Source organism: Mobula birostris, chromosome 26, assembly GCF_030028105.1.
Source record: "Mobula birostris isolate sMobBir1 chromosome 26, sMobBir1.hap1, whole genome shotgun sequence".
NCBI lineage: Eukaryota > Metazoa > Chordata > Chondrichthyes > Myliobatiformes > Myliobatidae > Mobula > Mobula birostris.
In genome coordinates this window covers 28246164-28273810 of record NC_092395.1, presented here as the reverse complement: position 1 = coordinate 28273810, position 27647 = coordinate 28246164, and the positions used below count along the sequence as shown (strand labels likewise).

At 43.4% G+C, this 27647-nt stretch overlaps 1 protein-coding gene across 1 annotated transcript; it reads left to right on the top strand.

Moving 5' to 3' along the window:
• The first annotated feature begins 1307 nt into the window (after positions 1-1307).
• LOC140187952 (uncharacterized) lies at positions 1308-21384 on the top strand. The gene is made up of 4 exons (XM_072243807.1): positions 1308-1596; positions 7578-8033; positions 14547-14698; positions 18275-21384. Exons 1-4 carry the CDS (start codon positions 1533-1535, stop codon positions 18320-18322), a joined length of 720 nt encoding a protein of 239 aa, XP_072099908.1. The 5' UTR covers positions 1308-1532; the 3' UTR covers positions 18323-21384.
• Positions 21385-27647: the final 6263 nt, after the last annotated feature.

The following is a 27647-nucleotide window of genomic DNA, read 5'->3' as shown; positions in this document are numbered from 1 at the left end:
CTCTCAGTCCACGAAAGAGACCCATACCAGAAAGGCGAGAAAATCTGTGGATGCTGGAAATCCGAGGAACACACACAAAATGCCGGAAGAACTCAGCACCCATGGAAAAGCGAGGTCAGAGTCAGGTTTATCCCATGTCAGAGTCAAGTTTATCATCACTCACATATGTCATGAAGTTTGTTTTTTTTTTCTTTGCAGTAGCAGTACAGTGCAATACGTAAAATTACTACAGGGCTGTGCAAAAGTCCTAGGCACCCTAGCTATATATATATATATATATATATATATATATATATATATATATGTGGTAGCACCCGTTATTCTAGCGAGACCATGGATCTGTGCTTGGAAGGTTTCCAGGGCGTAGGCCTGGGCAAGGTTGTGTGGAAGACCGGCGGTTGCCCATGCAGCAAGTCTCCCCTCTGCACAACACTGATGCTGTCCAAGGGAAGGGCAAGGGCCGATACAGCTTGGCACCGGTGTCATTGCAGGAGTTGCCAGAACGAGGATGGAAGCAACATCGGACTGCCTTAGGGACTCCAGCTCTGGATTTGTCCTCAGCGTTTACTCCTGACGCCTGTCCCATGAGTGGGTATGGCCACAAGGCAGCGGAGGTTTGAAATAAGAGTTTTCCCTTTCTTAGATGGACTGCCTTCCCAGGCTGACGAGCTCCATCTACCCGACATATATATATATATATATATATATCTATATCTAAGACATTTACACAGTAAGGTGCCATAAAAGGGCCAGTAACATCATGACGGATCCCACCCACCCTGCTGATGGACGATTTGTGTCACTCCCATCAGGGAAATGGTTATGTATGTAGTATCCACGCCAGAACCACCAGACTCAAAACCACTTACTTTCTCCAAGCAGTAAGGCGGATCAAAACCTCGACCCACCCACCCCTCCACACGACCACCATCATTATTTCCTGTTAGTCAGCTTATGTACAGACCCCTGAGCCTAGCGTCTCTTAACGGGCATACAATCAATCTGTGTATATAAACTATCCTATGTATTAATATTTATTGTGTTTTATTATTTATGTTTTTACCATATTGTGTTTTTTTGTGCTGCATCTGATCCGGAGTAACAATTATTTCGTTCCCCTTTACACTAGTGCCCTGCAAGTGGCATTAAACATTTCTAATTTTGAACTCCTATAGAGTGAAACTTTACTTCTTCCTCAGGAAGGGAGGCGTCTCGTATGATGTTCAGTAAAGGTGCCCTTTGAACCCTGTTATATTCTGGAAACCTCCATGAAGTCGGTCTTTAACATTCAGGAAATAATGCGCTCCACCTGCAGATTTCGCAGGCGACTGGTGTGCGAGTACAGGAGCGGGCCTCTCGGTCAAGCACGCCCGTACTGCAAAGGCGGGTCCGGACTGGAGGGGGCGCGGCGACGCGCTGACTGCCAACACCGAAGCCCAGGGAGTCACTGTGAGCGTGGGCAGCACGGAGCGAGGCGGTGATACTGGCTCAACATCTCTAAATGCTCAAGACCAGACCTCGGCTGCGAAATAATGGCACGGGAAGTGACAGGAATCGTCTGTGTTTGTCTCTGCATTGCCCTGGCTTCGGCACAGGGTGAGTAATCAGTACTTCTTGGCCGTGTTTCTCCGGTATAGTTTAATGCACTTGTTTCCCACGCACTTGCCTAAACGCTTGTAAAAATTGGTGCAAGGTTTAAGGAAGGCTGGATACTGTTGACGTGTCAGGAGAATGAGGAAGAATGATTTTTTTTTTGCCAACTTTTGCGCAGGTTATAAGTGCACAAAGAGGTTTGGTTTAAGAAGCATCGCGGATTTTATTTTGTACTCAAACACGATATTTTCAGTTATTATTATTACGAGACCACATTAAATATTTCACATAATACACATTCGTGTATCTTTCCCCATTACACAAAATGGATTAGTGGCGTTTCCCGACACGGCGTGGGGCTGGAGGTAAATTCTTTGAAACACCGTATTCGCTAGATTAATACTGAAGGCAAATTCCTCCGCATCTTCGTTAATTCTGTCGTGGTTGACTCCTCAAATCTCTGCGCTGGAACTGAATGACTGAGATCTGAAAGTGAGGCACGGGCTAGAAACTAACAGAGGGGTTCGGGGGTTTACATCTTGATCCCCGGAGTGAGATACAGGCTGAAATCTAACAGGGATTGGGGGGGGGGGGGGGTTTACATCTAGATCCCGAGTGAGGCATAGGCCTGAATCTAATGAAGGGGGTTGGGGTTGTTTTTGAAGAATATACCAGATGTCAAGGAGTAAATTATGTTCGCACCCACTCGAGGCTGTCAGGGTGTTTGTGTTACAGATTCGTTGGAGTTTGTAGAGAGGATAAAAGATACTAGATAGTAAGTTACAAGTTGGAATCTAATGGGGGTTTATGGACAGTAACAGACATTGGGATTAAGTTACAGATTGGGGCCTAATAAAGCTGGATCAAGATGAAGCTGGAACTCAGTAAGTCAGGCAGCATCTGTAGAAGGAAGTGGACAGTGAGGCCCAAAAAGTTGATTTCCATTTCTCTCCACAAATGCTGCCTGTCCTGCTGAGTCCCTCCACCATTTTGTTTGTTAGTCTGGATTCTAACCTCCTTGTGCCTTCAGATCTATTAGAGTGGTTACAAGCCACACCCCAGAGGCTTAAACCTATCATCTGTAATGGAACTGTCAGTGCCTCATTAGAGACGTTATGCCTCTTCCAGCTTTTTGAGGTGGAGGGGGAAAAAAAAGCCATTAAGTAATGTAACTCCATTGTGGAGTTGCAGAGGTGTTCCCCTACATTAACCCATTCACCAATATCATGAAAGGATATGATCTGGTCATCCCTCTCACATCACTTTAGAGGGAGCTCTCCATCTGCAAATTGCACTCAGATCATGACGAGAGAAATGTTCTTCATTGGCTGTAATGTGTTTTGGGTGCCCTGACTGTCTGAAAGGTTCCATAGACAAGCCAGCTTTATTTCTGCCCGACTTGTAACCCAGTGACCAGCTGTGACTCATGTCCATTTTAGTCTTAAGGGTGAAGAGAGCCAGTCCATGGTCTGCTGGTTTGGAAAGAGTCATTGACCAAGCAGTCATTTACCCCTGCAAGGTCTGTTCGTCTCAAAGACCATAGGACCATAAGGTGTAGGAACAGAATTAGGCCATTTGGCCCATCAACTCTGCTCTGCTGCTTCATAATGGCTGATCCATTGTCCCCCTCAGTCCCAATCTCCTGCCATCTCCCAGTATCCCTTCACGTCCTGACTAATCAAGAATCTATCAACCTCTGCCTTAAATATATCAAATTACTTGGCCTCCACAGCCACATGTGGCAACAAATTCCACAGATTCACCACTCTCTGACTAAAGAAATTCCTTCTCATCATTCTAAAAGGACACTCCTCTATTCTGAGGCTGTGTCCTCTGGTCATAGACTCCCACACCATAGGGAACATCCTCTCCGCATCCACACTATCGAGGCCTTTCAACATTCGATAGGTTTTAATGAGGTCACCCCTCATTGTTCTGAATTCCAGTGAGTAGAGGCCCAAAGCCATCAAATACTCCTCATATGACAAGCCTTTCAATCTCAGAATCATTTTTGTAAACCTCCCCTGAACCCTTTCCAGTGTCAGCACATCCTTTCTTAGATAAGGGGCTGAAAACTGCTCACAGTTCTCCATGTGAGGCCTCACTGGTGCTTTATAAAAGCCTCGACATTACATCCTCGCTCTTATATTCTAATCCACTCAAAATGAATGCTAACATCGCATTTGGCTTCCTCACCACAACTCAACCTGCAAATTAAACTTAAGAGAATTCTGCACAAGGACTCTCAAGTCTCTTTGAATCTCAGATTCTTGAATTTTTTCTCCATCTAGAAAATAGTCTATGTTTTTAATTTCTTCTACCAAAGGGCATAGCCATACACTTCCCTACACTATATTCCCTCTGCCACTTTTTTGCCCATTTTCCTAATCTGTCTAAGTCCTTCTGTTGCCTCAATACATCCTCAAAGCAAACTGTCCCTTCACCTATCTTCGTATCACCTGCAAACTTGGCCACAAAGCCATCAATTCTGTTATCCAAATCATTGAGATATAATGTAAAAAGAGGCGGTCCCAACACAGAACCCCATGGAAGACTGCTAGTCACCAGCAGCCAACCAGAAAAGGCTCCCTTTATTCCCACTCTTTGCCTCCTGCCAATCAGTCAATGCTCTATCAATGCTAGAATCTTTCCTGTAATACAATAGATCTTAACTTGTTAAGCAGTCTCGTGAGGCACCTTGTCAAAGGCCTTCTGAAAATCCAAGTACACCATATCCACTGATTCTCCTTTGTCTATCCTGCTTGTTATTTCTTCAGAACATTCCAACAGATTTATCAGGCAAGCCCTTCACTTAAGGAAACAATGCTGACTATGGCCTTTTTTATTATGTGCCTCCAAGTACCCAGAACCCACATCCTTAACAATCAGACTCCAACATCTTCCAAACCACTGAGGTCAAGCTAACTGGTCTATAATTTCCTTTCTTCTGCCTCCCTTCCTCCTTTTGAGTGGAGTGACATTTGCAATTTTCCAGTCTTCTGGAACCATTCCAGAATCTAGTGAGTCTTGAAGAATCATTACTAATGCCTCCACAAGCTCTTCAGCCACCTCTTTTAGAACTCCGGGGTGTACAACATCTGGCCCAGGTCACTTATCTGCCTTCAGACCTTTCAGTTTCCCAAGAACCTTCTTCCGACTAATAACAACTTCACACACTTCTGCCCCCGACTCTCTCAAACTTCTGGCGTACTGCTAGTGTCTTCTATAGTAAAAACTGATGCAAAATACTTATTCAATTCATCTGCGTTTACTTATCCCCCATTACTACCTCTCCAGCATCATCTTGCGGCAGTCCAATATCTACTGTCATCTCTGTTTTACATTTCATATATTTGAAGAAACTTTTGGTATCCTCTTTAATACTATTGGCTAGCTTACCTTTGTATTTCAACTTTTCCTTCTTAATTACTTTTTTAGTTGTCTTTTGTTGGTTTTTAAAAGCTTCCAAATCCTCTAACTTCCCACTATTTTTTTGCTCTGTTATATGTCCTCTCTTTGGCTTTTATGTTGGCTTTGACTTCTCTCAGCCACGGTTGTGTCATCCTGCCTTTAGAATACCCTTCCTCTTTGGTATATATATACATCCTGCACCTTACAAATTTCTCCCAGAAATTCCAGCTTTCCTGCTCTGCCATCATCACTGCTATTGTTCCTTTCCAATTTTGGACAGCTGCTCGCTCATGCCTCTGTAATTCCCATTACTCCATTGTAGTACTGATGCACCTGAATTTACCTTCTCCTTCTCAAATTGCAGGGTGAATTCTATCATAATTTGATCTCTGACCACTGAGGGTTCCTTTACCTTAAGCTCTCACCAATTCTGGTTCATTGCGCAACACCCAAACAGAACTGGCTCAACCATGAGCCGCGCTAAACAATCCCCCTCTTTGGATCCAGCACCAACCTAATTTTCCCAATCTACCTGTACATTGAAATCCCCCATGACTATTGTAACATTGCCCTCTTGTCATCCATTTTCTATTACCCGATGCAATTTGTAGACAAATTCTTTGCTACTGTTTGGGTGTCTATATATAACCCCCATCAGGGTCTTTTTACCCTTGCAGTTCCATAGCTCTATCTACAACAATTCAACACTTTCCAATCCTATGTCACCTCTTTCTAATGATTTGATTTTTTTCCAACAGAGCTATGCCACCTCCTCTACCTACCTGACTGCCCTTTCAATACAATGCATCTAAGCTCCCAGCTATAATCTTCTTTCAGCCAGAATTCTGTGATGCCTACAACATCTTACACTCCAATCTGTAACTGTGCTACAAGTTCATCTATCTTATTTTATATACAGCGTGCATTCAGATATAACACCTTCAGTCCTGTATTCACCCTTTTTGATTTTGTCTACCTTTTATATTGCAACTTATCCTGTTGGCTGCAATTTTGCCCTATCATCAGCCTCTCCTTGCTAACAATGTCACTGCACACTGCTTCTGTTTGTAAACCAACTATCCCATCCTCAGCTCTATTACTCCAGTTCCCATTCCCATGATAAATTAGTTTAAACCCTCCTGATCCACTCTAGCAAACCTGCCCACGGGGATATTGGACTCCCTCAGGTTCGTATGTAACCTGTCCCTTTTGTACAGGTCGTACCTTCTCCAGATGAGATCCCAATGATCCATAAATCTGAACCCCTGCCCCCTGCACCAGTTCCTCAGCCACATGCTCACCTACCAAACCATCCTATTCTTATCCTCACTGGAGGTCCTGTCTTTCAGCTTTCTACCTAGCTCCATAAAATTTCCTTTCAGGATCTCCTCACCTTTCCTACCTATGTCATTGGTGCCAATATGTATCAAGACCTCTGGCTGTTCACCCTCCCCCTTTAGGAATATCGTGGACCCGATCTGAGACATCCCTGACCCTGGCACCTGGGAGGCAACATATCATCTGGCTGTCTCTATCATGCCCACAGAATCTTGACTCTTTCTCTGACTATGGGATCTCCTGTCACCTCTACAGTCCTCGTTATCTCTCATTTCTGAGCCACAGCACCAGATGCAGTGCCAGAGACCCGGTCACTGCGGGCCCCCCCTCCACCCCCCCCCACCGAGCCGGTCACCCAACCACCCCCCAGTTGGTCTTCCCCCTCAACCCCCTTCATAGTATCGAAAGTGGAATACTTATTATTGACGCAGGTCTTAAAGATGAAGGAGTGGGTTTCCAGTGCTCCTGGACTTCCATGACATTTTCCTAGAATGAAAATATTTTTGGAACGATCCAAAGAGGAAAATTGCAGGAAGAAATGATAAGCCAGTCTTCAGTTATATAGCACCCAAAGCTCAGGGATAATTATTGGACAGGATTTGACCACAGCACACTGGGTACATATTAGGGCTGATGAGCAAAGCTCAGTCAAGGGACCAGATCTTAAAGGAGAGAGAGAGGTGCAGAAGTTTAGGGAGGGGTTCCAGAGCTGAGGGCCCAGTCAATGCTCAGCCACCACAGCTAGAGTGAAGGAAATCAGGAAAGGTCAAGAAATCAGAACTGTATCCGTGTGGAGGTGCGGGAAAATTCTTCGGGTTGTTTTCTGACAGGAAGGGACAAAACTAACAGTATCTCAGTTTAACATCACCCCTGAATGTTGAAGGCCTTCACTGTTTAGTTGAGCTTCAAGTTGTTAAGAGATTTCTGTGTGCAAATTGGTGGCTGCTGTTTCTAATCACACACTCCCCCCATCTCTTTCCTCCTTTGAAGTGTTCTTTAAAATCTATCTCACAGACTGAAAATGTATTTGTTTGCCCTGATATCTCCCTGTGTCAACCGGAGTTGGATCTTCATTTCCTTGTTTTACCTGTGAAGCCCCATTTGGGGCCTTGCTATGTCAAAGGTGCTATATAAAGACATGGCACCCATTGTGGCTCCCACGGCAGGCCATTCTAATAATAGTCCCCTTATGAATGAGTTGCTTGCTGATTCTTTAGTTAATTTTATTTACCCAGGCTCAACTACCACGACTGTGACCACAGCATCAGAGACTATTACGCCTGAGGTGACGGAAGCAACAACATTCATCACCACACAGACGCCAACAACCAGCTCAACAGAAACGACCACAGTCACGCCAACGATCAACTCAACAGAAACGATCAACTCAACAGAAACGACCAACTCAACAGAAACGACCGTCTCAACAGAAACGACCAACTCAACAGAAACGACCAACTCAACAGAAACACCCACAGTCTCGTCAACATCCAACTCGACAGAAACAACAGTGGAGAGGTCAACAAGCAATGTAATACAGGAGACCAATTCAACACCTATTTCTAGTGCACCACAAAATACAACCACAGCTATGACGCTGTCGAGCACGGCCACAGTCAGCCAGTCCATCGCTGTCACGACAGCTGTGTCTTTGACGGAGAACTCTGCAACCACAACAATGAATGGCACAGGTCTGCAACTGATCTCTTTCAAACTCTGGGTTGAAACACTTGACTTTAAATGGTCAATTACAGGGAAAAGTATGGAAAGGATGACAGGATTTCTGTAGCCTCTTTCCAAAGTGTTATTTTGAAATATAGCCACTGCTGTGATGCTGGGAAGTGCAGCAGGAAATTCCCCATGTAGTTCCAAATGGGCCGTTAATAGCAGCCTTTCCTGCAAGGTCCAAATCCAAAGGCTGCATCAAATTTATTTAAGACCAGAAGACACAGGAGCAGAATGAGGCCATTCAGCCCATCGAGTCTTCTCTGCCATTCCATCATGTCTGATTTATTATCCCTCTCAACCCCATTCTCCTGCCTTCTCACCGTAACCTTTGATGCCCTTACTAATTAAGAACTTATCAACCTCTGCTTTAAATAAGCCCAATGACTTGGCATTCACAGCCATCTGTGGCAATGAATTCTACAGATTCACAACTCTCTGGCTAAATAAATTCTTCCTCATCTCTCTTCTAAAGGGATGTCCTGGTATTCTGAGACATACCCTCTGGTCCTAGGCTTTCCCACTATAGCAGATGTCTTCTCTATGCCACTCTATCTAGGCCTTTCTAGGAGTTTATCTAGGCAAAAATTATTTGCACAATTACAATATTCTATATCAGTTCCACTTAATACTACATGAGAAATATTTGAAGGTTTTAATATAGTTCAAAGTTTAATTCATCCATCTTATAGATCTTTATATCTCAGCCAGTCAAAGCCTTTATGTTCATGCAACATTCCTGAGAATAATTTTATACCCTTTCTAACTTAATCACATGCTTGTACATGATGATTTGGTGCCTACAACTGTATGGATGAAGAATTCAAAAGGTCCACAAAACACAAGATAGAAAATTCCTCATTGTCTCTATTTGAGTGTCAATAATGTAGAAGGAATTGAAAAAAAAAACCTGATCATGAATATCATTAAATAGTTATTTCTAGATCTTTCACCTTAACTGGTCCATTCAGGAGCTCTGACTGACAAAGGCTTTTCAGATTCACCTGTTTCCATCTCATCATCACCATCTCCCTTGATCCCATTCTCCACTGGGAGTTTATCCGGCTTTCCCTTAAATCCACTTCTGATGCTTGTCTCAACCAGTCCCTGTGGGAATAAGTTGCACTTTCTCCCCACACTCTGGGGAAAGAAGTCCACCAACAGACATTTTACCATCAAACAATCCACAGCTTTTCCCATTCCTGATGTGGTTGGTGCCCCTTTAAGAAAAGTACAAGGTTACTTGAGGTCTGAGAATATTGTCAGATCCTGTTTAAGATGACAGTCTATTCTGCACCGGATGTGTAGTCTTCAAGAAGAAATGTCACCTGTGAACAAGATGGCAGGGAGGTAACTGCCCCTTACAGGAAGTGAGAGGCAATGGTTTTTTTTCAATTCCCTGTTTAATTTCTCACATCGCAAAGACATTTTCGTATTTGTGCAGGCTCCTCCAAGTAATGCTGTGGCTGTAATGAACAGCCTTCTGATCTGAGTGGGTCTGGGTTAAAGATTAACTCTCAGCTCTGGCATCTGAAGTAAAACTCCTTTCATCCATCACTGGCCTGTGCCTGCTACTGAACCAAAAAAAACCTTGATTTTAACATTCTAAAAATCAATTGTAAACTCCTGAATCCTCTCACTTCTCCCCCACCTTCTGGACTCTTGCAAGAAGTGCATCCAGCTGCACCTTCTAACACTCTGCATTAAGGGGTTGGAGCTGGAGCTGGATAAACCTTGGATCATTTGGTGGTGATAGATAGGACGGATAGAGAGGTAGCTAGACCCAAGCTACAGGACACAGGAAACAGGCTGACAGTCAGGAAGGGGAAAGGGCTTATACAGCCAATGCAGAGTGCCCTTTTAGCCGTCCCTCTCAACAACAGGTACACCACTTTGGATACTGTTGGGTAGGGGTGACTAGCAGAGGAAAGCCACGGCAATCAGGTCTCTGGCACTGAGTCTGGCTCTGTGACTCAGAAGGGAAGGAGGGAGAAGAGGTGAGCTGTGGTGATAGGGGATTCATTAGTTTGGGGAACAGACAGGAGGTTCTGTTAACGAGAACAAGATTCTCGGACAGTATGTTGCCTCCCAGGTGCCAGGGTCTGGGACATCTCAGACTGAGTCCTGAGCATTCTTAAATGAACTGCCTGAGGTCGTGGTCCATGTAGGTGCCAGTAGCCTAGGTAGGGAGAGCGACAAGGTTCTGCAAAGTGAGTTCAGGGAGTTAGGTGCTATGTTAAAGGGCAGGACTTCCAGAGTTGTAATCTCAAGATTGCTACCTGTGTCACATGCTAGTGAGGCCAGAACTAGGCAGATTATACAGCTTAACATTTGGCTAAGGATTTAGTGTAGGAGGGAGGGCATAAGATTTTTGGATCTTTGGGTTATTTTCCAGGGAAGGTGGGACCTGTAGAAAAGGACAGTTTGCACCTGGAGGGGGACTAATATCCTGGCAGAAATGTTTGCTAGTGCTACACGGAGGAGGGGGGGTTTAAACTAGAGTTGCAGGGGGATGGGAACCAGAATGCCAGAACAGAGAGGTTGTGGAGGCAGATGTAGGTAAGACCTCAGACAAAGTCAGGAATCAGAAGTTTGAGCATAGTGTGACTAATGTCCTGAGCTGCATATATTTCAATGCAAGAAGTATTGTAGGAAAGGCGGTGGAGCTCAGAGCCTGGATCAACATCTGAAATTATGGTATTGTAGCCATTAGTGAGAATGGTTGTAGGAGGGGCAGGACTGGCAGCTCAATATTCTGAGGTTCTGTTGTTTCAGACGTGACAGAGTGGGAGGGATTAAAGGAGAAGGGGAAGCGTTACTAGTCAGGGAAAATATCACGGCAGTGCTCTGTCAGGACAGGCTGGAAAAATCTGCCAGTGAGGTGTTATGGGTGGAACTGAGAAATAAGAAAGGTATGACCATGTTAATGGGGCTATATTACAGACCACCCAACGTCTGAGGGATTTAGAGGAACAAATTTGTAGAAAGGTCACAGGTTGTTGTAAGAAAATAAGGCTGTTATAGTAGTTGATTTTAACTTTCCACATATTGACTGGGTCTCCCATGCTGTAAAAGGACTAGATGGGATAGAGTTTGTCAAATATGTTCAGCACATAGAAGTCTCAATGAGAGAGTGTGTGATACTTGATCTGCTATTAGGGAATGAGATGGGGCAGGTGACAGAATTTTTTGTCGGGCAATACTTTGCATCTAGTGATCACAATGCCATTTGTTTCAAAGTAAGTATGCAGAAAGATAGGTCTATTTCACAGCTTGAGATTGTAAATTTAAGAAAGGCCAATTTTGATGGTATGAGAAGGATGTGGCAAGTGTGGAATGGGACAGGCTGTTTTCTGGCAAAGGTACACTTGGTAAGTGGGAGTGGAAAAAGTGAAAGTGCCAGAATAAAAGGTAAAGATAAGAGGTGTAGGGAAACAAGAGAAAATCTGCAGATGCTGGAAATCTGAGCAACACACAGAAAATGCTGGGGGAACTCAGCAGGCCAGGCAGCATCTATGGAAAAAAGTACAGTTGACGTTTCAGGCCGAAAACCTTTGGCAGGGCTATTTGGTTTTCATGAAATATTGAGGCCCTGGTTAAGAAAAAAAGGAAGCGCATAGCAGTTATAGATAGGTAGGAACAAATGAAGTGCTTATGAAGTATAAGAAATGCAAGAGAACAGTTAAGAAAGAAATCAGGAGGGCTAAAAGAAGGCATGAAGTTCTAACAGACAAGGTGAAGGAGAACCCTATGGGACTCTACAGATATATTAAGAGCAAAATGATTGCAAGGGACAAAATTGGTCCTCTGGCAGATCAGTATGGTAATCCATGAGCTTAAAGAGATGGTGGAGGAGATCTTAAATGCATTTTTTTGCATCTATATTTACTCAGAGACAGACACAGAGTCTATAGAGGTACGGCAAAATGGTATCAGCTTCATGGACTCTGTACAGATTACAGAGGATGAGGTGTTTGCTGTCTTAAAGCAGGTTAGGGTAGAAAAGTCCCAGGGCCTGACAAGGTGTTCCCTCAGACCCTACAGGAGGTGTGCAGAAATTGCCAGGGTCCTAGCAGAGGTAATTAAAATATCCTTATCGACAGGTGAGGTACCAGCGGATTGGAGGACAGCCAGTGTTGTTCCACTGTTTAAGAAAGGCTCTAAATATAAATCAGGAAATTATAGGCAGGTGAGCCTGACATCAGCAGTGGAAAAGTTATTGCAAGATATTCTGGGGGTCTGTATATATGTGTGTTTGGATAGACATGGACTGATTAAGCATCGTCCGCATGGCTTTGCGAGTGGTAGGTCTTGTCTAACCAAGATCTTCGAGTTTTTCGAGGAAGTTACCAGGAAAGTTGATGCAGGCAAGGCAGTGTATGTTGCCTACATGGACTGCAGCAAGGCATTTACAAGGTCCCGCATGGGAGGTTGGTCAAAAAGGTTCATTTGCCGGGCATTCCAGATGAGGTGGTAAAATGGATTAGACATTAGCTTTTCTAGAGAAGCAAGAGAGTGGCAGAAGATGGTTGCCTGTCAGCCAGTGACTAGTGGAGTGCTGCAGGAATCGGTGCTGGGTCTGTTGTTGGTTATCAATGATCTGGATGATAATGTGGTTAATTTGTGGATGACACTAAGATTGTGGGTGTAGTGGACAGTGGGAAGACTATAATGGCTTGCAGAGGGATTTGGATCAGCTGGAAAATAGGCTGCAGAATGGCAGATGGAATTTAATGCAGATAAGTGCATGGTATTGCACTTTGGTAGGACCAGCCAAGGTAGGTCTCACTCAGAGAATGGTAGGGCACTGAGGAGTGCAAGATAAAAAGGGTCTCGGAATAAAGATCCGTAATTCCCTGAAAGTGGTGTCACAGGTAAGTAGGGTTGTAAGGAAAGTTTTTGGCACATTGGCCTTCATAAATCAAAGTATTGAGTATCGGATGTTATGTTGAAGTTGTATAAGACATTGGTGAAGCCTAATTTGGAGTATTATGTACAGTTTTGGTCACCTACCTACAGGAAAGATGTAAATAAGGTTGAAAGAGTATAGAGGAAATTTATAAGGTTGTTGCTGGGTCTAGAGGACCTGAGTAAAAAGGAAAGATTGAGTAGGTTAGTACTTCATTCCTTGGAACATAGAAGGTTGAGAGGTATACAAAATTATGAGCGGTGTGGATAGGGTAAATGCAAGCAGGCTTTTTCCACTGAGGTTAGATGGGACTACAACTAAGGATAAGGGTGAAAGCTGAAAAGTTTAAGGGGAACATGAGGGGAAACCTCTTCACTCATAAGGTCGTGAGTGTTTGGAACGAGCTGCCAGTGCAAGTGGTGCATGTAAGCTGGGTTTTCAATGTTTAAGAGAAGTTTTAGGTACATGGATGGTAAGGGTATGGAGGGATATGGTCTTAGTGCAAGTCAAAAGGGTTTAAATGGCTCAGCATGGACTAGATGGGCCAAAGGGCCTGTTTCTGTGCTGTACTTTTTTATGACCCTATAACTATATCCCAGCAGGCCTGTGCGCTTTCTGCACTCCTCCACCATGCCTATTTCTCATTCCCCGTCTCCCGTCCATGGGTAGCCATACCTTCAGCAGGGATTTCCTTCCTAAACCTCTCTGCCTCTTTCCTTTCTTCAAAATACTCCTTAAAATCACTAAATGTCTGCTTCTGATTAATTGCCCCAAACTTTCTATTGTGGTTTTATGCTTTCCCGTGAAGTTCTTTGGGACTTGTGACAGTGCTCTACAAATGTAGTTGGCTGCTCTCCCTCACGGGGCAGGATGAAATGGGGGTTGTGTAGATCATCCTGGATTTTTAACTTCCCAGTTCTCCTACAGATGTCGTTTATGAAAGTGCAGAACTATGACCTTTGAATCATGTTCATGTCTTCTACACTCAGCTTCTCTTCTGATCTTTGTTGAAGTAACAACAGTCGGTAAATTGGGGAACTTTATTTGCTTTGCCAATCACTTATTCTTTGCTTGTTGCCCCTGCTCTCCTTTGTTTTATTCAGCTCCTCACTCTTGTACCCTAAACTCAACCTCAAAAATGCCTTTACTTGTATGAAAAACTTTACTGAATCCGTCCTCACCCCATGAGAGGGCTGCTGGTTTTAAAGCTCCACCATTTCCTGGAGAAAGGGGCCAGATCCTGGCATCAAACGTGTTCGACTACAAACAGATGCTTATCTATCCTTCTGGCTGCTGGGGGTGTGAAGAAACGGTCTGCTGTGGACATTCAACACACATGGAGAGCTTGACAGAGTTGTCTGTGAATGTGCTTGTCTCTGCAGATTCTGCCTGACCTGTAAAGTATTCCCAGCGTTCTGTGTTGTATTGCGCTGCTTGTAGCCATTTGCATCCCCTCAGGCTCTGTGTGCTGTTGGCATGTGTAAACTGCAAATTCATCTACATGAATGATATGACTCAACGTACAGTATATTGTGTTGCAACTATGTAATATTTTCTATCTCTGTTTCAGTTTTGACTCCAAAAAGGCAACAACTAGACACGGGGCTGATCGTTATTATTGTAATTCTGGTGTTAATTTTACTTGTTGCGGTCCTCATCACTGCTGTGAAATACTCACAACACGGAAAGCCCGAATTTAAACGTCTCCAAGAAATGCCAATGGTATGTAAATTACATCTGTCTGGGGCCAGATGTTCTGCACATATTTATGAACCTATATTTGTGTCTGTAAGACTATAAGACCTCAAGACATAGGAACAGAATTAGGCCATTTGGCCCATCGATTCTGCTCTGGCATTCCATCATGACTGATTTATTTTCTGTCTCAACCCCATTCTCCTGCTTTGTCCCGATAACCTTTGACCCCCCCCTTACTAAGAACTTACCAGCCTCTGGTTTAAGTATACCCAATGGTTTAGCCTGCACAGCCATCTATGGCAATGAATTGCACAGATTTTTGGCTAAAGATATTCCTCCTCATCTCTGTTTGAAAGGGACATCCTTCTATTCCAGGACTGTGTCCTCTGGTCCTAGACTCCCCCACCTGTAGGAAACATCGAATCTACTGTATGCCTTTCAATATTTGATAGGTTTCTGTGAGATTCCATCCCCCCCCCCATTATTATTCTAAACTCCTGTGAATACAGGCCCAGATCCATCAAGTGCTCTAAGTTTCTATAGGTATTGTATATGTTAAATGGATCTACGTATTGTGTATGGCCATGTTGCAGAAGCCTGCAGCTATTTTCCTGTCTGAATCTCCACTTTTGCAATGTATCCATGGGCTGGATCACTTGTTTCAGCCTGCATTGCATCATCTATATGTCTGCACTGGATTTGCCTTCATGTACTGTAGGTATGTGGCACTTCCAATAACAACTAAACCATGAAATTAAGCAAATTAAAAAGCCATCATATTCTTGACCGGACTTAAAATCCTCCTGTCACACCCTTTCCATAGATTATTTTTTATTGTACTTTCATATTTAAGACCTGAAGAGTTATGGTTAGGTAAGCAACGTGGCACTCCTGGGGAGAAGGAACAGTGGACACTCCCTCACTCAGTTTAAACAAAAGTCACGCCCTGCGATTTTGGCTCTGGGCCTGGAGAATTGGGGTGTCCCTGGCAACAAGTTGAGATCAGTGCCTTTCTTTCTTTGACTCTGCTTATTGTATCAGCTTGACTCAGTACTGGACTGTTTGAGTAGCTGGCTCCCAGCATCACTGCCCGAGGCCGACGGACAGGGAAGGAATTAAGTGAAGCGCCGAGACCCGAATTTGCCAGGGAGGGATGGTCCCTGTATCTCCGCAGTGGCTGATGGTCAGATGCTTGCTCAAGTCTCACTCCAGAGACTCGAGGCTGGGTTGACCCTCTAGTGAAATTTTGTGGGAATATAGCATTATCAGATTATTTTTCCAATGGGGTGTCTGTCTGATGTCTAGCTGAGACACTAAAAATGCCACCACACTGGAAAATTAGAGACAGCATTATATCATTGATTTCTGCTCCTGGTCTCACTCACAGGTGGAAACATTTTTCCTTTTATTTAGTCATGATGATTCTGTCATTATAATGTTGGGACAGACTGGATGGACCAGCTGAACTTCAGTTGTTTTTGTCAGTCTTCACAGGTGCTCTCTTGTAGAAGTCACCGATGACCCATTTGGACCATTGCTTCACTGCCCTAATAACCTCCCAACTCGTCCAACGCAATGTATTCACAATATAAAATATCCTAATGCACTGCTGACAGATCTACGGCCAACATTTTAATGCTTTTATTTTTGACTTGTTCCTGATAGTCCAGTCTACAGCTGCCAGTATCATGTGTGCATTTACTCAATAGACAGCCCCATTTAGCTCCAATGATGTTGATTCCTGTCCTCTCATATAGGCTTCCATAAAATTTATCAAGGTTATCTGACTACTTTTCTGATCCTTAATTCTATCTTACCATCTTCTAATTCAACTCCCCATCACTTCATCTTTCCATTTCTTTCTACCATACGATCATCTTTTACCCCCCTTTTAAATGTTTTTGCTTTTGCTTTGACCAGTCTTCTTGAGAATGAGTTTTCCACATTTTCACTGCCCACTTGGTGGGACAAAATATTTGCTGAATTTGTTAGTGACAGTTTAAGACTTATGACCCACGGGTTAGGTCAAGTTTCTTGACTATGAGAATTCATGTATCATCCAGTTGTAACCCTTATAGCTCTGGTGTCCAGCCTCTGCTGCATTGAGTCTTTCTTCTATCCTCTCCTAAGCTCCAGAGGTCTTGTTCAACACTTTCTCCCACCTTTGAAATTAGGAGTTCCTAGCTCAGTTTTAACATTGAACTATGGCAGATTTTCAGGCCCAGTGTAGAGTTTGGCATGAAATAATCTTGCTTCTCCCATTCTTCAAGAACAACCCTTCCCAGACCCTTCACCCTCCCCTCTCACCCAGCATTTCTGTCTACTTTGTCCTAATTTCTCCCACCTTCCACCCTATGACACTAGACAACAAGCTTTTTTGAAAGTGTTGTTTCCTCAGATTTTTTTTTTGTTTATGACAGACTGCTTGAAGTTGAACACAAATATAATTTCTGACTACTTGTATCATGTAGGAACTTGGAGAAACAAGGAAATGATTTTGTTGAATATAATGCATTTAATTGCATAACAGTGCTGACACTTTTCAGTTGTTCAATTAAGCTAAAAATGTTATGTTTGATGATTTTCATCTGTACTCCGTGCCTGAGGCTTCTCATTTTAAGTGTCCAACAATAATCTGCCAGCACTGAGGGCTTCCAGTTGCCCTGATACCTTTCCTCCATGACTGTAATGTCTTGGTGAAACCTTTTACTATGCTCATCACTGACAGCGCCAAGATTGCATGGAAGAAGTCCAAATGGGAATGTAGAAAATGAATCTTTAGTGACATGGAAGGTCATGGTTTTGTGTGTTTGAAGCATGTTGTCAACCAGCTGCACGTAGTTTGGTGCTTTGTAGTTGCAAAGAAAATTTTTTTAACAACATCATTGAATGCCTTCCATGCAATCTTCTCTGGCCCCATTAGAGGTTGTTTGAATTATCTGCCTTTGATGACCCCTGTTTGATTTGTGGACCAACAAATATTCCTTCCTTGGCATCAGTTATTTTGATTTGAAAAATGGTGCATGATAGGGAAATTTCATGGTAATTTTCATGATCGGCAGCCCAAAATCCTTAAGATACACCCAAAAGTATTCAGGAAGCAAACTCTGTTGTTCAGTGTAATAGTTCTTATCTTTAGTAACTTCCCCCTCTCTCTTTTCCCTGTTGCCATCACTTCCTCTGAACTTATTTAGTTTTAATAATATCTGGATCTGATGAAGGGGTTATGATGTCATATTTTTGAACTTAGATGGAAGGTCATTGACCTTGTTTCTCTCTCCACTGATGCTGCCTGATCTGCTGAGTACTTCCAGCAACATCAGCTTTAGTTCAGGATTTCAATAAGTTGCTCTTGCATTGTGTCTCAGTCTTTCTTGCCATTCTAGGAAGCCAAGATGGATACATCCAAATTCCCCTGCCGGAAACTCCTGCTGCTGTTCAATGGTGTTATTCTACCCTGTGTACCTTGGTCCTTTTCACTGGGTTTCTCAATGAAGAGAAGAAATATCTCATCTCTCCCTTGTTCATGCAAAGACATGAAAGGAATGCTGGGTAAAATGAAAGACTTACACTCTTTTTCATTTTGTTTTTTTTTTCCAGAATAGCTTAAATGAAGAAGTGCCTTTCGCTCAGTATCCACCCAAATAATCCTGAAACCTGTCTGTGCTGCCTGAAAATGTTCTGGAAATGACACAAAGCTCGACTGACACTTACTCACCATCTCCTTCTCCTGTTTGTCTCTCCCTCATTCTCTTCCCATTTGAACCATTATTGCTTAGTAACCATTTAACACAGAGAGTTAACCTCATCTAACGTAACCTTTGTCATAAAGCTTGCTCTGCTTTTGGTTTTGGCACTCTACAATGGAAATGATAATATGAGGCTTCTAATTTTGAATGCAAGATCACCACCGCTGTGTGAACTCAACACTATTCACAGGTATCCATTTTTCCCCCGGTGTTTGATGTTGCAAAAGGAATTTGGGTCCTGAGCCATAATAGGTTAAGGTTTGAAACTAAATCTTTACTCTTTGAACAGACTGTATATTTTTATGGGATTTCTACCTCTGTAGCAGTTCATTTGATTTTGTGACTTTCCTGATAACGTGTTGGTGATTCAGATAAGGATTTGCAATAAGATATGAACTTTTATCTCCATTCCCCTCCCCCCCCCCCACCACAATAAGTGGAGCCAAAAAAAGCTTAACAGTGGGTGGGGCGTTGCTAGGTCATTTTGAAGGAAATATAATACTGTTTACAAAAAGCAAAACAATAATGTCTAATTGCCACCAATTTCGATGAGGTTAATGGCCCAGTCGGTTTGCAGTGTAGTAATGGCATAACATAAGCAGCAGGGGAAAAGGGCAGGATCGAAATAAAGATCACTCTCTCTACAATTAACTGCAGCTTTTTTTGTCTGACTCTACAACAGCAAGGCAAACCAGGAGTATCTCTAGACCACAATGAGGCAGAAAAGGAATTTTGGGACATGAGAAAGTTTAGACAAAGGGAATAGATTTTCAATATTCTTCTGAAGGAAGGGATGGAGGATAGCAATGTTTGTGGAGGGAACTCTGGAGCCTGCGATCTTAATGGTAGAAAGCATAGCTGCCAATACAGAATTAAATTCAAGGATGATCAAGTTGCCAGAGAATGAGAAGAGAAAAAAAGATCTCAGGGGTTATGGAGATAAGGATGGGGAACATGGAGGGATATGAAATCAAGGAGAATTTTATAAACGTTGGTGAGATATGGGTTGAAAGATGAGGTAGAACTGGTGTGCATTAAAGTTCAAAGTAAGTTTATTATCTAAGTACATATATGTCACTAGATGTGGTGACTACCCTGAAATTCATTTTGTTGCCAGCATTCACAGCATATACAAAGAAACAACAGAATCAATGGAAAACTACACACAAAGACCAAGAAACAGCCAATGTGCAAAATATAGCAAACTGTGCAAATACAGAAAGAAAAAGAATATAATAGATAAGTAATAAATAATATTGTGAACAGAGTTGTAGAGTCCTTGAAAATGAGTCCATAGCTTGTGGAATTCCACTCAGTTTTGGGGTGAGTGAGGTTATCCATTAGTGTGTGAATGACCAGAAGTACATTAGAAAAGGCAGGAATTGTGTAGATACACTACTGAATGAGCCAGTATTGCTTCCAATATCAGTATCCACAACAGATTCTCTATTACACATTCAACCTCTCAACCTTGTACATCCCGTTAACTTTGGGTGTTGTAATGTAGAATCTCAGATCTGGTCATGTCACACTGGACTTCAGTGTGCCACTCTCAGGAGATCTCCCCATAGCGACTGTCCTGATGATGGCAGTGATTCGATAAAGAGCACACTGATCACTAACTTTGAAGGTTTTGGGTTCAAATCCCATTCTGGGTACGGACCACCACTAGAGAGCCATACACTGTTGAAAGTGCTGAATCCTGCTTGCTCTCTTAGGCAGAAGCTATTGAAGAAAATCAGGGGAGCTCTCTTCCCCCCCCCCACCGGTACCCTGGCCCATATTTATCCCTCGGTCAACTTCATTTAGAAATTAATCCTTGGTTGGTTGTTCTAAACGTGGCAGAAAAACGCATATTCTGTTGTTCTGCTCCTGAAGTTTAGTCAGTGGGTGGTATGATAGAAAAAGGAAAGATTAGCTGCATTTGTCACATCAACATCAAAGCAGACAACAAAATGCATCATTTGTGTCAAGTCGTATCAGCGAAGGTTGTGCTGGGAGATAGCCTGTTAAGTGTCACTGTGCTTCCAATGCCAACGTGGCATAATCCTACTTACCAACCCTAAACTGTACATCTCTAGAACATCCAGAAGAAACCCATACAGTCACAGGGAGAATGTACAAGCTCTTTACAGACTACTGTGGGAATCGAACTGGCGTCAGTGTTCTGTAAAATGATTGCACTAGTTTCTGCACCACCCCGTGATAGTGCATCTGTTGGTGTTCCAGGGAGTTGGCTTTGATCCTGAGTTCTGGTCAGATCCTATCTCCGTGGGTTTGCACATGCCCCGACTGCATGGGATTCCCCCCACGATACTCTGATTTCCATTCATGTCTCACAGGTCAATTACCATTAGTGTCGATGTGTGGCGGGAGAGGAGAACCAGGGTGGAGCTGGTGGGTACCTGAGAGAGGATAGGTTACATAGGAACCAGTGGGGTGAATGAGGTTGATGTGATTGCGCTGGCAGCTGGCATAGATCAATGGGCTGAATGACCTTCTTCCAAGTCATAGAAAGCATGAGAAATATCACAAAGCATATTTAGTGCAACTGATTGGGGGGTGAATTTCTAGGCAGTTAAATGCTCCTAACCATGCTGCTGAAATTGGGGATTTTCTTATACAAATAGTTTGTTACATTTTCACCACCAGTGAACACATTTCCAAAGGGGGTAGAAAAGAACTGTGGGATATCCTATAGGAGTTTGAAATGCTCCCTAGTAATGCTGGCTTGTTGAGAGGACAGTCAGACAGCGGTGGGACACTGGTACTGAGAATCACTCTCGTCTTATTGTTAGCAGGAGGTGGAGATGATCTGAATACACTGAGGTACAAAGATGAGTTCTGACTAACCCTGGGTTGTGAGGGGCAATTCTTCCATCTCCATGTTGGAAGAATTTTATTGATTGTGATTATAAATCTGACAAGTATGAATCATTAATAAATATGCCTTAATTTCAATTGTGTGCTGTACTGGCCTGTTTAAACACAAGCTTGCCCTTGATTTCTGGAATGGATCCTATGATGAGAGCATGAGTGAACTGAACCCCTGTGGAGAAATTTCTTCCTGCTAAGTACCAGATCCATCAACCCTGCTGTCATCCGTCCCTATTGTAATCTACCTTCCTTTGTCAGTCACCCTTCTCCAACGCCGACTGGCTGACGTCTTGGCTCCGTGTTTGATGATGAATTTGGTTTCTGAACTCAGATTCTTGGTTTATCTCCACTTTGTTACGTTACCCAGCTCTGCCCTTGTTTGGGTGCATGTTCTGATGTCATTGAGACACACATCTAAACATGAGTGTGATGATGAAAGCCTCTCCTTTTCCTCAGTCTGGAGAGTCTGGAACCAGAGTCAGGGAAGAGATGAGAAGGAATTCTGCCAGGGGCCATGAACCTTTGAAGGAATACGAGTTCTTAATCATTGAGTGCATTCAATGCAAACACTGACAGACCGCTGGGGGCCCAAGGCAGCACAATAATCTCTGGATTTACCGGACAGGAAGAATGAACGATGGCATTGAATGGTAGGCCAGGCCCAATTAGCTGAACAACCTTACACTCTGGTTGTCTTCAAGAGCTTGTTATTTAGAAAAATGTATTTCCTGTTACCTTTGACCTTAGCTGTGGTGACACCATCTCACCCAGTGCTGATCCCACCTCTTCATGCAATGCTGTTCCTTCTGATGCAACCTCAGCTCCCCACTCCTTGCCTACCTGATCCAGTGCTTCTATACCATTTTATCCCAAGCCCACATCACCTGGCATCGACACACCTCTTTACCCCTATCTAATGGATCTAAAGTGGTGAGTTGAGTTTCAAGCTGCAGACAGCACAATGCAAAAAAAAAAAAAAGTTCCTCTAGGCCTCACGAGGAAGTTGAGGGCTCTTGTGTCCAGTGTTCACATCCCCACAACCCAGAACCTACTGCTGGCCTGCACTTCTCTAGCCTTCCCCAATGGAGGAAATTTGAGCTGACTTCCCCAGTAGTGCTAAAAATATTTGTAGCAGCCTCCTCTGATACTCAGGAACTGATTTAGAATCTGATATTCTACCGTCCCATTGAAAATAGTCCCACTGTATATTACCAACATCAAAGAACAAAACCTATCAGCAATGGCTTTTGATTCCGAAACTCAAAACCTTATCTCCTCCCCTCAGAAGGTGATTTCTCTCCAATGTTAAATGATCAAAAATCCTTTTTGGAACACAAGACAAGACACATTAGTTTAAGATAATTTTAGTGAATTTTTAATATTTTACACAACAGAAGTTCTTGATACATAAACTGAGAATCATTCATAGCCTAGGTTTTTGACACTTTAAATATAATCTCTTGACTTTTTGTTTCTTTGAAGTAAATCTTTGATATTGACCAACACCCACAGAAAGTCCATATTTTGGAGAACTAGCACATTTCACAACTGAGAACGGGGAGGGAGACGGTCTGCAGATTTCTACAGCGATGTTTTTTCACTAAGCAGAAATATGATTTCAAGAAAAGATCCAGTGATTGAGAAGAAACAGTCACAACTGGCCGTATCTGTATTGAGAGCTTTAAGTTTGTCAAGGTGTTTTCGTGATCAGGATTGTTCCCTGGACCAGGTTTGAGAGCTGACCAGCAAAAGGGAGCAATTTGTACTTTACACATATCAAAGATCTCAAGCAGCTCTAGACCAAGTGGGAAAGAAACAGAATTCCTTCCATCATACCATGGCAACAGACCTAAATCCTGAATGCTCACAGCCCACCAAACATACTGTTCTCCTCCCTTCTCAAAAATCCAGATAGATACATGGATGTTTTCTGCAAAATTGCCTCCTTTATTCCATGTTTAATATTGGATGAGAGTTGGGTTGTGGTGGGGTGGGTGGGTACGAGTGGAGCTGGGCCTTCGCACAACCACTACATCAATCATGAGCTCATCAGAAACAATCCAATCTCTGCATCTCCTATAGCCTATAGAGACTCACCCCCATCACAGACCTTAACCACACACAACCCATGGACATTGTCACTATCATGGACCGTACCTGTCCACTCATTCTTCTCCCACAGCCCATGGACATTATCCCCCTCATGGGCTGTCCCATTCTCCCCCCACAGCCCAGGGACATCATCTCCATCATGGACTGTACCTGTCCACTCATTCTTCTCCCACAGCCCATGGACATCATCTCCATCATGGACTGTCCCATTTTCCTCCCACAACCCATGGACATTCTTACCCATCATACATTCTCTCCCTTCCTTAAATCTACTAGTAGAAAGAATAATAGCAATACTTCCCAATCCCAAACATGGACCAAAGAAAACTCCTCACCCCTCCATTACTAAACGTGTCCACTCACTTCCCATCCTACACTAGAAGTGCCTCATCCCAAAGCCAATTATATTCTGTCCACCTAAACCATTCTCTCCTCAAATGAGGCATAAAATCCACAATGGTCAAAGTTGGAGGGGACAGCAATTAAGACGTTGATAATAACATAGATATATTTTGGCACAACTTGCTCCAATTTGCCCCTTCACCAGATGTAATTTGCAGATATGTTAATCAGCAACACTACCCCTCAGGTCATACTCAATTAACAAATGCTATTGGGCTTGCACAGCAGCAATGAATTGTTGGAAGTATGCTGGGAGGAGTTGGTTCCAGGACTATTTGCCATCTACAATTCAGCTAGCTAAAGCTGCAAGGGGATTTCTCATGTTTATAATGAATTGGAACCATGTTTTTAGGGACAAAGGCTGAAAGAGGTTGGGATCACAGGCTACACTGACATAGCTGACGCGCACTGACAGAGAGTGATTTAGATCCCAATCTGGTTACAGCCATCGGTGCCAAACACACAACCAGTGAGCTGTTAAATATGCCCAGGGCAATTGTCAAGGTATTACATTTTCAGTGTATCAGCGATGCTGGCTATGTGAATAGACAGCCCATGTATATCAGGCACAGCACTGGTTAGATACAGAGCTAAGTCCCTCTCTACACTGTCCCACCAAACACTGGAAGGACAGTGAGAGCAGAGGTTAGATACAGACTAATTATTTAACAATCTTTGGAGTGAAAGACCTCCAATCCAACTCCTTGACCTAAGCAGAAATCCAAAATAGAGAACTGAAAATTAATGAGAAGCAACCAGCTTCCTTCTCCCATCCGACATTCACACTTCCCTCCACGTGCCAGTGCATTGCAAAGGGCTTCACGTCACATCACAATATCATCATAGCCTAGCTCCTCATTGCTGTGAGATCACTTGTCTCGTACCATGAAATCAGGCCTTGATATTGTCCGCTAGGACTGGACACCCAGCCTTTCTTTGCATAAGCAATTCTGAATTTAAGAACTTGACCTAGAAGTGCTTTCATAGACAACGTTTTAAGTTTTAAAAAAGTGTGGAAGCCTCCTATCAGTGTGAAAATGTTAGGTGTATTAGCAACAATACAAATCCTATCTCTATTGAGCAGGAACAAAAATATTCATTTGGGGTTGCCGGAACATTGTTTTTTTTTCAACATATACACAGGCACACTTTTACATAAAGTCCATTTCAAAATGTCTATATTGCTCTTCAATAAAGTTAAGGGGAGTGGTTTATTAAGAAATGAGAAGTACAGAGAGAGGTAAAAATACCTTAAAAGAGGAAGCTACAACAAGCTGTTAGAACTCTGCAACATTTTTCTGAGACATTAAGACAATAACTACACAAGTTCACACTAACCAATATCCTGGCTATTTACAATTATATACAAGAAGGATCACCACATATAGTGTATACTGAGTTTTAAGTCTATTTTCCCTAATTTTTTTTTTTTGCAAGGTATGGCATGCTAGACACCTCCTTGCATCCCTCCCCCACCACCACAGGTAAAAATTGGTCAATCACAGGCTGCCAGGCGAGAGGGTTATTATTCCTTGTTAGAAGGCTCACTCTCGGGAGGTGGATACTGGCTGCAGGCCACCATTTAATGCCTGGTCACCCTCAAGTGGCAGAAAACCTCCTCCTTTCTGAACTCATCCCCCTACCAGTGTAAAACACCTGGGTCTAAACTGGGCAAGGTCAGGCTCAAGGTCTTTCCCCAGACGGTGTGAATAAACTGGATGAGTTTGCCACTACAACGGGTCCCAAGCTATGCATTGGAGGCGACCATTGTGGGAGCTTTTTGGTTCCATCCCTTACTGCCTGTAAGGTGATTGTGAGCTGCCTTCTTGAACGGCAGCTCCCCGTATGATGAACTTGCTCCCGTAGTGCCGCTGAGTAGGCACGTCCAGGACCTAGACTCATGCCCAGGCATTCAGTCAGATGAGGGCCGAGATGGAGAGGGTGGCAAAGTGAGAGGCAATCGCAGTGAGATCCGGGCGGGTATTGGTAGGGTCGGGTTAGGGTTGATACTGCCCTCAGAATCGTGAAAAATTGATTGACTCTCCAGCATTCACAGCCACAGAACAAAAACAGGAAATTAGAACAAAGGAGAACAGAGGACTGGGAAGTGGATGGCTGAAGATCTGGATATCACCAGTGCCAGGGAGAAAGCTGACTGCTTGGCAATGCCATCTTGGCTTCCAAACTATGGAGTCAAAGCAAAGGCGAGGTCAGCTCCATCAGCTTCAACACCATCACCCACATCTATCGGCCCTAAACCACAGCCGTGTACAGTGAGGGATGCAGAGGGCATTACCGGCAAAAACAAAGCTGAGATTGTGACAAGTAATTATTACACCCATGGAGATGGATTCATCCAATAACGTAACCACGACACTACCACAGCAGTCAGTATGGTTCTGATGGAGGAGCACCAACCTAAACATTAACTATTTTGCCCAATCCACAGATGACTTTCTGCCCAATTGAATATTTCTAACATTTTCTGTTTCATTGTGGTCCTCATCTATTATTAAATAAATGAAAATGATCACCTTATGCTTTTTTTTAAAAAAATCATCTAGCTATTGTAGGCCTGAGGCTTTTTTTTAAGTTCAGTGATGTGACGCTGGTAAAGTCCAGCAGTCATTGAGCCTCGCTAAATGCTCCCAACAAGGTGGCGGTGAGACACCTTCTTAGACTGCAGCAGTTCTTCTGATCAATGGGGTTATTAATAGAGTTCCGAGACTTAGACTTAGCAAGACTGAAGGAGCAGTCATAAATTTCTAAGTCAGGATGCCCTACGACTTGCAGGAAATGTGCAGGTGCACCTGCTGTCCCTGTCCCTCAAGACAGTAGGATTACAGGTGCTGTCCAACTACCCTGGCAAATTACTGCAACGCAGATCCTAGGTGTGCGCTATAAATATGACCTTAAGGACCCTTTTTTGCTGGGAAAGCTACTTCTGCGAATTGCTGATCAATTATATCAACAGTTCTGTTCGTGGAACGGGCTATTTCTGGACCTCTCGAAGACATGAGGCCACTAATCAGCAGCAAAATAAAAAGTGACTCAACTCGCTCAGAATGCGGTGGCTGCCACCGACAGGAGTGGCATTTTGTTGCCCATGCCCCGTTACCCTGAGAAGGCTGTGGTGAGCCATGCCATTCTTAAGCTGCTGCAGTCTGTCCTCCCACCTGGCGATGAGGTAGTTTGATATAACAAGTACTTGCTTAGTCACATTCGAGGGCAGTTAGATGCAATCACTGTTCGCAAGCCACTGTAGTTACATGTAGACCCTGTGCGGTTTGCTTACCCAGAGGACAATAATCAGCTGGTTTAAGATAAGACCATAAGGTATAGGAGCAGAACTAGACCTATCACATCTGCACCACCACTCAATCATAGCTGATATCTTTCCTTAAATACAGCCAATGTCGTGGCCTCCAGAGCCTCGTGTGGCAACAAATTCCACGAATTCACCACCCTCATCTCAGTTCTAAAGGGAAGCCCCTTTATTTTGAAGCTCTTCCCATTGATCCCTGATTATCCTGCTAATAGAAATCTCTCCACATCCAGTCTCTCCAGGATTTTAAAGCCATCGTCCCTTTTACAGGGGCCAACCTTTAAAGATTTGCTTTTACCAGAGAAGCCCAGATTCTGAAACCACTCTGCGCTTTCCAAGGACAAGAGGATGGGGGCCGAACATCAGCCTGACCAGTCACTTCACCTCTAAGTCACAAAAGGCATTCGGATGCAGAGGCCATCTTAAATCTGCCTGCCCCCCTCAAGCTAGCCCCTCCATTCTATATGATCAGGGCTGATCTACCCCAAGACTCACCTTCTCCTCTGCA

What these genes read in the sequence shown, in the direction of transcription:
- LOC140187952 (XM_072243807.1), top strand. Translation starts at nt 1,533, where the DNA reads ATGGCACGGGAAGTGACAGGAATCGTCTGTGTTTGTCTCTGCATTGCC. An exon ending in CACAACAATGAATGGCACAG is followed by an intron (nt 8,034 to 14,546) that starts GTCTGCAACTGA and finishes TCTCTGTTTCAG; the next exon opens with TTTTGACTCCAAAAAGGCAA. An exon ending in GTCTCCAAGAAATGCCAATG is followed by an intron (nt 14,699 to 18,274) that starts GTATGTAAATTA and finishes TTTTTTTTCCAG; the next exon opens with AATAGCTTAAATGAAGAAGT.